Source organism: Tyto alba, unplaced genomic scaffold (assembly GCF_018691265.1).
Source record: "Tyto alba isolate M040663 unplaced genomic scaffold, T.alba_DEE_v4.0 Super-Scaffold_2, whole genome shotgun sequence".
NCBI lineage: Eukaryota > Metazoa > Chordata > Aves > Strigiformes > Tytonidae > Tyto > Tyto alba.
Window position 1 is genome coordinate 11796667 of NW_024881282.1, and position 11838 is coordinate 11808504.

General features: G+C 41.9%; 1 protein-coding gene across 4 annotated transcripts; it reads left to right on the forward strand.

Annotated features, from left to right (window-relative positions):
- The first annotated feature begins 21 nt into the window (after nucleotides 1-21).
- On the forward strand, nucleotides 22-11541 carry CUNH11orf54 (chromosome unknown C11orf54 homolog). Of its 4 annotated transcripts, XM_032990963.2 has the most exons (10): nucleotides 36-139; nucleotides 1107-1195; nucleotides 2806-2929; nucleotides 4545-4643; nucleotides 5601-5674; nucleotides 6428-6529; nucleotides 7491-7667; nucleotides 8357-8506; nucleotides 9084-9200; nucleotides 11208-11541. In XM_032990963.2, the coding sequence occupies exons 3-10, from the start codon at nucleotides 2872-2874 to the stop codon at nucleotides 11379-11381; spliced, it is 951 nt and encodes a 316-aa protein (XP_032846854.1). In that variant the 5' UTR covers nucleotides 36-139; nucleotides 1107-1195; nucleotides 2806-2871; the 3' UTR covers nucleotides 11382-11541. The 4 variants fall into 4 exon arrangements, with proteins under 4 accessions (XP_042649368.1, XP_032846854.1, XP_032846856.1 ...); XM_032990965.2 differs by lacking the exon at nucleotides 1107-1195 and having other exon boundaries at nucleotides 88-135; XM_042793434.1 differs by lacking the exons at nucleotides 4545-4643; nucleotides 5601-5674 and having other exon boundaries at nucleotides 22-135.
- Nucleotides 11542-11838: the final 297 nt, after the last annotated feature.

The window sequence follows — 11838 nt, forward strand, 5'->3', positions numbered from 1 at the left end:
CGCGAGAGGCGCGCGGCCCGCCGAGAGGGAGGACGGGCGGGGCCGTGGGCCGGCGCGGCCGTCATGGTGGGAGTGTCGGGGCGGGCGTTCCCCGGGGCTGGCCCGCGGCACGGGCGAGCAGTCCGGAGCGGCGGGGTAGGTACGTGCGGTCGGGTGCGGGGCAGGGCATCGACCGCCAGCGCCTTTGCAGGCTCGGGCAGTGCGGGGCAGCTCCTGGCTGGCTCCCCCTTCAGCCGCTCCCCGCTCCGTCTGAAGGGCCCGGGCTCCTCGCTCGCTGTGAGGCTCCGAGGAGCTGCTCGTTGCTCCCGTTACTGCTGTCCTGCCTCTCCTTGCCTTTGCCGCCCGGGCTCCCCCGAACCGGCGGCTCCAGCCTGAACGACTCTTCAGTTCCTCTCGCAGCCACGCCAAGTGCAGCGTCAGCTTCGCTGTGTCTTCGCCCCAGCGCTCCTGCTGCCTTTGCCTGTCTGGCCGCGCCCCCTGGGCACCCCCGTCTCGCCTGGCCCGCCTGTTCTTGCCCTGCCATGACCCGTCCCTTCCCCAAATCCCAGCCGCTTGAGCAATGCCCCTGAGGCCCTGCAGCCTTCCTCTGCCACCTACGGCATCTCCTTAGATCGCCCCAGTTGAAGAACACAACCGCTGCAGATGCAGCTGTAAATGTTTTGCTCTTCTTGTTGTCACCACTACGTTTCTCTTCTCTCACTGATTGCCACCTTCAGTTTTTCCTTGATATTTCTTTCACCCCACATCTTGACTCATCTCTAGCTTGCATATAACCTCTCCTTTCTGGCTTCTACCCTCCAAGCTAATTTTAATTCAGGTTTTGATATGAGACAACCCCCCCACCCCATTAATATAATGGCTCCATTTCATCTGCATTCCTCTGGCCCTTGACTACTCTCTCGGATGTTTTCTTCCTGCTTCAAAAAGATAGACTTTTAAAGTCTTTATAGATGCTTGTTCTCTCTATTTTTGTGGTGCTATATCAGATCTAATAATCTTATTGTCCTTTTAGTATTTGTCTTCTTTCTTTGAAAGTCTTCTGTAGTAATTCAGTGTCACCCCACCCCCTCCATGATGGATCTTAATTGTCTGTTGTCTCCTTTCAGGTTTTCCCTCTCCCACACCACACAAACTCCCCTGTGAAAGCTCTCCTTGAGGTGGTGACTCACGGATCTACTCGTTTGTGTCCTTTTGGGTAAGGACTACTGTCTGGCAATCAGATTATTATAGTACATTGAGCTTTTCCCATAGTCTTTCCTTCTTTTCTTGGTAGTGGGGAGCTGACTACCGTCCTTTAAACAGCAGGTGATGGTCTAGGTGTTCTACCTGAGACTACCTACTTAAACCGTGTCTAAGTCTTGCCTCTGCCTTTTGCACAACAGCAGCTCTAGCCTGGCTTCTCAGTCTGTTTCAGGACCTTTTCAACTGCTGTCTTGAGTGCTGGCACAGCCTCCTTTTGGACATGGCAAAAGATTCTTGAGGGAATGAGGATCATCTAAATCAATGCTCCCAAAACCATCTTCTCACTTTCTTTCTCTAATTGCTCCCCTTCTTGTGTTTGGTGCGCACTTTAAAGTCCTGTGATATGAATCACTCCATCTGACAGTAGGCTTCTACCAGAGGCACCAAATCCAGCCTGTTACTTTCTTTTCCACAGCCAGAGGAGGGAGGGAGTCACCTGTGAAGGTGGATAAGACCAACTAATATGGGAATTACTATACACAGGTAGCTTTCTCCCTTTCTCTTCTGTTTGCTACAGCAGTAATTTGGGGTGGCTGAACTTTGAGCTCAAAGACTTCAGTTAGGCGACTGCTATGATCTCCCAACTTTTTTTATTTCTTTTTTCTGCTGCGTTTTTTTCCTTCATGATGGCTCAAGAGGCTGCTGGTATAAGGACAGTTATGATTCTTGACAATCATAAAAGCTAGGATTTTTCTAAAAATAGATGCTAAAAGTATACATAAACAGCTAGCTCACATCATAGTCCTTCATAACAAAAGCTCTGTCAGGGATTGTAATCATGTTTTTGGCTTTTTCCTCCAAGGCCTGAGATCTGGATAAGTGGGACCCATTTTCTTTTTCTGCTGTGTGCAGCAAGCATGTGCCTAAGGATTTAATGATTGCTGTTGCTGATTTATAGGTAGTGTATAATCATGTGTTTCTGCCCTGAGCTAGTGGTTTGCCCTAGTAGCTGACTTTACTGTTGCAAGACTGACTGAAATATAGTTCATTTGTAAAGGAGTTCTTAAACTTATGTTGAAACAAAACTTTCTGATACTGCAGAACTTGCTGCTGTTTTCTATTTTGCTGAAGCCTGTTCCCCTCTGGAAGGAGAAACACATGCCCAGAGTCAATTGGAGACCATGTCACAGCTGAGGTTGAAAGTCCACCATAGCCCATGCTAGAAAAGTAAACGTTAAGGTAGGGAAGATCTGAAGAAGCAGCTAATGTACTCAGGAAAGCCCAGGGTTTTTTTCAAAATCAAATTGACTCCAGGCTTACAGAGGACAGATAAATCTCCTGACCTGTCCCTTGAACTGGATTCAGCGTAGGATGTGTTTTAGCTACACCCAGTTGTAAGCTTGAGGGCTAGCATATATAATGCTCTGAGCCAGATAAAGAGCTCACTGACACATCTTCCAAAGCACGTAAGAGAACTAACACTAATATTGAAGCTGTTAGTCTTCCATTTATGGCAGAACATCAATTCTATAGTTATCTGTGTATTCTTGAGTGAAATTAAAAAATAAGTAACATATTGAAAACAGCCTGTTTTAATTGTTAAACTATTATCCTTGTTGACAGATTGGTCACTCTTAAAGTGTGGTATACTGCAACTTCTTACCCGAAGAAATCGGCACCAGTTAGGAAATGGCCAAAGTCGAAAGGTTTGCTTTTCATGTTCCAAGTTTGGAAGAGCTTGCTGGAGGTAAGTCATGCAGCGTGTAACTTTTTACAAACTTAAAATGTACTCTTCAAACTTATCTTAAAGCTCTTATCAAAACCTTTCTATAGCTAGTACATGCAGAATGTTCCTGTTCTTAGCACACTGAGATGTAAAGAAAAGCTCTATTTTTCTATTTGTTATTTCCTTAAAGCAAACAATGATTCCTTCCCCAAACGCCAATAATATTTAAGCACACAAACAGGCTCTCAAACCCTTTAAAACTGCTGCATTTGCAGATTTGTGCATGGGTTGTGAATGTTTGACAATTACAGACCAAACTTATTACACATATTGGATGATCTGTCCTCTACCCTTTTTTTTTGGGACTACTCAAAACATATCTGACAAGATGGAGTATAGCATGACAGGTCCTCTTGCATGAACCTAGTTGGCTCCTCTTTTGGTGATTGCTTTAGAACCAGGTCACAGGAGACATTTAGTTTCTTTCTAAAGTCTTCACAAAATGTGCTCAGAATGACAGAATGGTAGAGGCTGGAAGGGACCTCTGGAGGTGATTTGGTCCAACTCACCTGCTTCTGAGTTTCTTTCCTTGCCCTAGTAGGAAGGCATTATTCCTTCTGACAGTCTGTCTCCTGCAGCATATGTACTAAAAGTTTTCTTTCTTTCAGAGAGGTCCTCAAGTTCAGTCTGCCACTCTCCAAAATTTGTGTCAGTTTGACATTTCCATGCTTTGAGAAGTGTGGTCCCAGCAGTGATTCTCAGTGCTTTTCTCACTCAGTGGCTGTCAGGCTGGGGCAATAGGCCAGGGCTGCTATAGACCTGTGGGCTCAGCAGAGAAGAGCGTATGTAAAGGCAATCCCACACTCCACTAAGGTTTGGAAGTTGTTTCCAAACAGTGCACTTAGATAAGTGAGAATCCTCCCTGTTTGAGTAACTTTGCAGGTTCTAAGCCTAAAACAGTGATATGAAGCAAAACCAAAAGTTTAGATTTTGGTGGGGCTGTTCATTACCATCAGCACCATTCATTATCTGTCTTGTACTGACAGTGGCACTTGCCAGAAAATCTCCACATGAACATGACAGGCAATATCCTGTGACAGCAGAAGTTTCCAGACAGCTGAGACAGTTTAATATTATGATCAGGCTATTACAAACAGTCTAGTTAATATACATATATAAAGAACTGATTGTCACTTCAGCTAAAACTTATTTCCTCCTTTGCTCTCACATGGTATTTGGCCACGATCATACTCGTCTGCTCTTGTGAAGCAAAATCTCTGCTGAATCTGGTTTAAGTTTACTTATGTTACTTCACATTGTGCTGCTTCTAGTGCTACTAGGAGCAGTCAGTTATTGTATTTCAATTAAAATGTTTTTAAAGTTCTTAAAAGCAATTAATGCGGTAGCTAACAATTATCTGAACAAGCTTTTGCCCTTCTCTGAAGCTCTGACTCGGGAAACAAGTGCCTAGAGACAGTAACATTTAAAGCAATGAAATTAATTAGGGCAAGCATAAGTCCTTTAATATACCTTGCTGAAATAAAGCCTAAAGAGGTACATTTGTTGTTGTTAGTAACTTGTCAAACTCTTGATAATTTTTCATTGTCAGTAACTTTGCCATTATTATTTACTACAGTTTTGCAGAAAGGGCTTAAAGAAAACTTTGCTGATGCTCAAGTCTCTGTTGTAGATTGTCCTGATTTGACTCAGGAACCCTTCAACTTTCCCGCTAAAGGTAACCAACATTCCTGTCTCCCACTAAGACTTCTCCAGTTCTTTCTACCTGATCCTACATGGTTTTGATCTTCTAAAGATGTTGGGAGAGCTTAAATTGTTTTTCAGGTAAAGAATATGCATGAGACAAGAGCTACATTTTATTTCTGGATTTGCTTCCTAGTTAATGTATGAACAAGGACAAGTCATTACAAAGTACTTGTCATAATTTTTTTTCTTTACCTATGATTGCAATACTCACTTATTTCATCAGCTTTATTTAGTGTACTGTAAAGGTTTTGAAATTAAGTTGTTATCTTCCAGATGAAGAAATGGTTTAGATCCATGCCACTCACTATCTGAACCCAAGGAGTTGTGCTTCCGTTAATTCTTAATTTCTACCATTCATATATGTTGGTGAAGTGAAAGTATCTTACTCTGAGTGGGATTCATCTTCTTTGATATTAGCTGTCTGGAAGACAGACATGTCATCTGTGCTATTCATCTGAGTTCCCTCTGTCATCAATGTAGTGAAAGAAACACCTCCAGAAGGTGATTCATCACTTCGTAAAATACATGTCCAAATAACTGGGATGAATTGTCCTGATACCTGGGGATCCAGCTTTGCTGAAATTTTGCAAGTGGAGTCCCAGTGGGGGTATCCACTCTGTAGTGAGAGCATATTAGTGGAAAAGTGATAAATGGCACTTGTTGCTCACTGTAACGGTTTTTTGTGCTTAGAGAATGTTAAATTTACAACAGGTTGCCTAGCATCAAATCCTACTGTGAATAATTCTAGGGCTTACTGTCCTTGCAATTCTTAATAGTGCAACACTTTATCTGTGCATGCTTGGGAAATAGTGTTCTCAAGGTGTTTTACAAGTTTGACAAACCAGTTCTTTGGTGTGTTAGACTGCATGCTCATTTAAGATTATTAGGAAACAATATTTTACCAAGCTAACTGGCTGTATTCTTCCAGGAATCTGTGGAAAGCCTAGAATAGCAGATGTGGGAGGTGTGCCTTACCTCATACCTGTTGTACAAAAAGAAAAAGTGAGTTTTCCCTGTAGCTGTGGGGTTTAATACATTTTTCAAAAGCAAAGCAATATCTTGTTAAAATATAACCAAAACTAAGGACCAGTGAATACTCTAAGATTCTACTTGTGAAATAAACTCCCTTTTCAGTGTTTTATGAGATTGATTCTGACTTGGTTAATTGATTTTGATTGTGGTTAATGGTTCATCTTCTCCTGCCCTCAAATACAATATAACTTTGGAAACATACCATCTGTGACAGGAGCCATGGAAGGAACTACTAAACAAGGAACTTGTCTGCATGTTTGTATATGGCTTGCTGCATGCCTGTGATTTCAAGTCACAGCCATGCTTCTTTGTAAAAACTGGCTGTATTTGCATTTTCAGGCCAACACTGGACTCAGGTCACTGTCCTTTTCCAAGAATATTATGCCTTCTTTCTGACACCTCACCCCATCTGTTTCTATATGATATTCCCTTCCATTTTTTATTTTACCCAAATATAAATTTCAGTAAGAAAAATAATTCAGTTTTTGGGTAAAATGGCAGGGGAACATATAGGCAGGCTCTATCTTTCAGAAGATAAATGGACATGTACCAAATTTGTTAGTACCAAATGCTGTATTGTTCAGAAACTGTGTTCAACCTAATTATCCAAAATACTAATGAGGGTGTTGTGAATTGAATGCATCCAGAGGTTACAGTGAACAGAATGACAATTCCAAATCAGAGCACCACACCAAAAATCAAAGGATTGTTTCTCTTTTGCAGGTTTATGATCTAAATACAGTTGCAAAAGACATAGAACTGCCTGGAGCTTTCATTCTTGGAGCTGGGGCTGCTTCATCTAAGATTCTTGGAGTAAATGCTGAGGTTAGTAAATAGGCGTGATGGTTCTCAATTAATTCATGGAAGTATTATAATAGTAGAGCAGTATCATGCTAGGAATTTCCCATTTCCAACAAAACATTTAATAAACAACATTCATGCCAAAAGCACATAAAACATATTAGAAGGAATTCAGATGAGGGCCATCTGATGAGGTGCATACATCGAGTAATAAAAATTAATTTTTAACTTGTAATTCTCCGGGAAGCATGTGATTGCTTTGAAGTGTGCGAGGACCATGATTTTTTGGAACTGATTGACAAAGACCTGACCAGAGGTTTTAATGACAGCATTTAGAAATACTTGTCAAAGATACTGGTAAATGCCTTTGAAATACTCCCTGTCCTTTTCCCTCTTGGATGGCTTTGTTTTACCATTGTACATTTTAAAGATGCCACATACAAAATGATCACCTATAGGGAGAGGTGGGAGACAAAAACTTCTGCCTGTGGCGGCTTGGTTAGTCAAGTCTTTTCAAGAGTAAACCTCTGGTCTTGCCATCTTTTTGATGCATTTATTGGCAGATGAGATAGTCCATCTCAGCATTAAATTTTGGCCACTATAATAGCAGTTGTTCCTGTATACTGAGAAAGTATTACATAGAATTCCAGTATTTGCATGCAGGCCTCAGATGTCAATGGTTAGACTTTTTTTTTTCTTTTTTGTTTTTTTTAACACTAGCATTCATCTTCACATAACATTAAATTTAACTGTTCAGAAAAAGTAAAGCTGTTTCTGGAGTTTTCAATAACATTACAATATTAGTGTATTTTTCTTACCAGTATGGACCTCATCCCGAGAGACAGAGCTGTGCAACAAAGGGGATTATTTCTTGGGATCATGGTCCAAAGCTTAAACTGCACTTATGTGAGTTGAGTTCATTGGACTGACTCTTACATGTTCTTACTGACTTACTTGACTTATTCTTACGTGTTCTTTTTCTCAGCTTATTCCTATTGTTCAAACTAAGAGTGAAAAAAAGCCTGCTGTAAATGGGAGCTACATTGCTCAGATAAATCCTGCAGATAAAGGGTGCCTGCTTGAGAAATACAGCAGTAAATATACTGACTGTGAGTTTGGGCTGTTGGCCAACCTTTATGCCAGTGAGGGCCAACCTGGTAAGGTACGTACTTGGATCAAAGGTGACTTTGCTTGTAGAGCTTTGTGGTTGAAGGGAAACTCAGGTTTCAGCATTCTCCTATCAGTTTTCTGTGATAATAGTAGAGTAGTAATTCTATGAAGGAAATAACCAAACAAGGAACTGATACCGGTGAACAGGGGGAAGAATTGGTGGAGACAGAGAGGCACTTGAAATTTTGAGGAATTAGTTTACTAAAACTTTTCCATCATAAATCATCCATCCATATCCAATCCCAAATAGCAGTGATTTAATGTTGTACTTGTGTAAGTCAACTTGGACACTTGTCTAGTTTTTTGTAGAACTGCATTCCCTCAGCACAGCTAGCACAAAGAGGTGTTGGCAGAGCAGCCTAAAACCTGACTACTGCATGGAAACTGAGCGGTCTTCTCTGTTTCCAAGAGTTTTCCACAGAGTGGAAGCCAGCTAGTGGACAAAGAGGGGTTGCTTACCCGGCACCCTTCACAGGCAAAGCTAGCGTTGGACAGAAAGTTAGGAAAGATTGTTGGTCATGTACTGGAAGGATGCCAGTGGAGCAGCACTTGCAGGGAAACTCACGTTTTCAAAAAGCAATCTTGGGTTATATGCTTGTGAGAATTTCAGAGCCGCTTTCACACACCTTTGCATATTGTTGCAGTGAGAGACAGCAGTGACAAATCAACTTTATTCTCCAGGTCATTGAAGTGAAAGCCAATGGAAGAACTGGGGAACTTAACTTTGTGTCTTGTCTGAGACAAATTTTAGAAAAACACTATGGAGAAAAGCCAGTTGGGATGGGCGGTACATTTATCATTCAGAAGGGGAAAGCAAAGATTCACGTTATGGTAAGTTGTTCTCAATTCATATAACTTCATCTTTCTGAAAACAGAAGTATAAATCAGGGTATAATATCTTAGTGCCTTGACATCGTTTTGTATTTTTAAATGTATGCATAAAATGTTAGGATAAGTGGTGTATTAAAGTAAGGAGCTGACATTACAAAACTGACGTTACAAAACTAGTTACGCTGTATTACTTGGTCTTAATACTGTCTTCTTTTGAAATCTGTGGGCAGCTAAAGAACTGTTTAACTATTGTAAAATGATTTGAAATTAAATACATAAACTGTCATGATACTTAGAAGAAGCAATAGACTTTTTTAAAACAGCTGAGTTTCTAAAATGTACCAGGAGGAGAAGCATCACTTCAGTAGTTCTCCCACTACCTGCATAATGAAAGAATCAATATTCTGGTCACTTCCATTTCTAGCAGAAACACAGTAATGAGCAATGGTGAGCTTCTTTTAGGAGTGTGAACAGAGCATGGGGGGGGGGGGGGAGAAGTGAAGAAAAGTTGTTAGAGTAAAAGTATCTTGATACAAGTGTCTTCCTTTCACTTATAAACCTTCTACTTTTGCTGTAGCCTCCAGAATTTTCTGCCTGTCCTCTGAATACCGATGAGGATGTGAATAACTGGCTCAAATTCTTTGAAATGAAGGCTCCACTGATTTGTCAGCCAGTAATAGTTTCCAGAGATCCAGTGAGTCTCTTTCTCATTTCTAAGTGTAAACTGAGACTTGTAATTAATTTTGTCCTGGATGTGATTTTTCCTTGAAGAACAGGACCGTGTATATATTGTGTTAAATTTTTCCAGAGATGGTGTAATGAAATTGGATGCTTCTCATTTCTGTCACTGTTTTGAGTTGAGGCTAAGTCAAACTGTTCTGAAACCTAGTGGCTGTTCATAGTGGATTGAACTTCATAGTTCATTCTAATTGCAAGTGTGCAAGTGTTTGCATCCCAAACCCAACAGCATAGTTTGCATTCACTGCTGGCCGTGCCAGGAGAAATGTCAAGAGCATGGAAGCTTGTTCAGCTGTGTGTTCATGTAGTTCACTTTCATAACAACTGCCTCTGCTGATGCTGTGTTGAAATATGTGAAGCATGTGTCTCATAATTGCCAATGCAAATTTAAGTCTGCAAAGCCTCATGCTAGAAAATTATCTAGCATCTCTCACAAGCACTAAATTAAACAGCAAACAATTCAGGATAAAAAAAAAATCTGGTTTCAAAAGCCATTAACATGTTCACCATTAGGAAGGCTATTTATTTAAAAGTAACCAGGAAGCCATAGATAAAAATGACTGTTTTATAAATAACAATTCAGACATAGGTAATATAAAACACATTTTTCCAAAATTAAATGAGGTATGCTGTAGGCTTGGATATGTTCAAGGGCGTGACTTTGTCTCATTATGTGGGCAGCCTTTGGCCTAAGGCTAAATTTTATGCATCTTCCCAGAATCAACCGAGTACTTTGAAATTCAGAAATGACCAGCAACACGATGTAGCTGGGTTACACCCATCTGTACCCACTGCAAGCTCAACAGCACTCGGCTAAGCCTATGGTTTTGGAAACGTTAGAGTGTCACTTACAGACACAGCAGCAGAAGGTGGCATTCAAATGCCATAGCATTATTCATCAGTATCCTCTTGCAGCCCAGAAAACCAATCATATCCTGGGCTGCATCAAAAGAAACATGGCCAGCAGCAGATCAAGGGAGGTGATTCTCCCCCTCGTGAGACCCCACCTGGAGTGCTGCTTGCAGTTCTGGGGCCCCAAGTCAGACATGGACCTGTTAGAGTGGTTCCAGAGGAGGGCCATGAAAATAGTCAGAGGGTTGGAGCACCTCTTCTATGAAGAAAGGCTGGGAGAGTTGGGGTTGTTCAGCCTCAAGAAGAGAAGGCTCTGGGGAGACCTTATTGTGGCCTTTTAATACTTGAAGGGGGCTTATAATAAAGATGGAGAGACTTTTTACCAGAGCCAGTAGTGACATAAGAAGGGGTAAGGGTTTTAAATTGAAAGAGGGCAGATTCAGATGGGACATAAAGAATATTTTTTTTTTTACCATGAGAGTGGCAAGACAGTGAAACAGGTTGCCCAGAGGAGCTGTGGCTGCCCCCTCCCTTGAAGGGTTCAAGGCCAGGCGAGGCTGGGAGCAACCTGGTCTAGTGGAAGGTGTTCCTGCCCATGGCAGGGGGGTTGGAACTAGATGATCTTTAAGGTCCTTTCCAACCCAAACCATTATATGATTCTATGATACATTAAAGTGGTTACTTTATTTGCTACTTTTCCTATTTTCATCTAAGCTGGCTCTCAGAATTGGGGTAGAAATTGTCCCTTTATCCCATGGGTATGTGGCATTCAGCGCAAAGGGGTTCTGTTCCAGTAGGGGTTCCTTGGTGTGACTGCTTTATTTAATCCCAATGGAAGAAAGGAAAATAAATCCATCTCCGGGAGATTGACACCAAAAGAAAGTTGTGGGCTTTCAGGGTTTCTAAATTCTTTTCTCTTTGTCCTGTGGTAAAGCCTTGTACAGCTCCTCTTTTGTCCTAGTTTCACAAGCACCTTGCAAGTTTTCACTGCTTAATGGTCGGAGCAGGCTCTGAGATGCGTGGAAATACACAGTATAAAGGAGAGACTCTCCCAGGACTTTTAACCACAGTTCACATGAATGCATGTTCACGGGCCTTCCTCTGGTGACAGGGCTTTGATCTGCGCGTGGAGCACACCCACTGCTTCAGCCACCACGGGGAAGGAGGACACTACCACCAGGACACCAGCCCGGACAGCGTGCAGTACCTGGGGTACCTGCTGCCCGCCGAGCTGCTCTTCCGCATCGACAGGCCCCAGGAGACCCACCTCGTCGGGAGAGACTGAAACAGGCGCGCTCCAGTGAAAGCGCAGCGATTTCATCTTTCTAAAATGCAAATGCTGATTTTTATAATGCTTTTAATTATGCACATCTATCGGAATCAAGAATAAATGAGAGCAGTAAACTGCTGCCTTAATTTTGTTGAAAGGCCGAGCATACATGTAATTGAAATTGTGATGACTGACTTCAAACTGTAATGTCATTGCAGTATTATTAATGGTGTAATTTTTTGCTCTTTGGTTGAGCTTCCTGCGTAGATGTAGCTGATGATGAGGAACCAGAAGTGAATTTATATTTGGAACGAGGAATTAAAGCAGCTTCTGGTCAAAAATAACGCTGTAAAAGAAAACCGCAGCAGAGCGGAGATGGGTGGCCTCCGAGAAGGACGAGTGAACTCGGCCGGGGCTTCCCTGCGACATGAGAGGGTGAAGAAAAGAGGCCGCTTGTTGTAACGAGCCCTCG

What these genes read in the sequence shown, in the direction of transcription:
- CUNH11orf54 (XM_042793434.1), top strand. Translation starts at nt 64, where the DNA reads ATGGTGGGAGTGTCGGGGCGGGCGTTCCCCGGGGCTGGCCCGCGGCAC. An exon ending in ACTCGTTTGTGTCCTTTTGG is followed by an intron (nt 1,196 to 2,805) that starts GTAAGGACTACT and finishes CCTTGTTGACAG; the next exon opens with ATTGGTCACTCTTAAAGTGT. An exon ending in TAATAGTTTCCAGAGATCCA is followed by an intron (nt 9,201 to 11,207) that starts GTGAGTCTCTTT and finishes CTCTGGTGACAG; the next exon opens with GGCTTTGATCTGCGCGTGGA.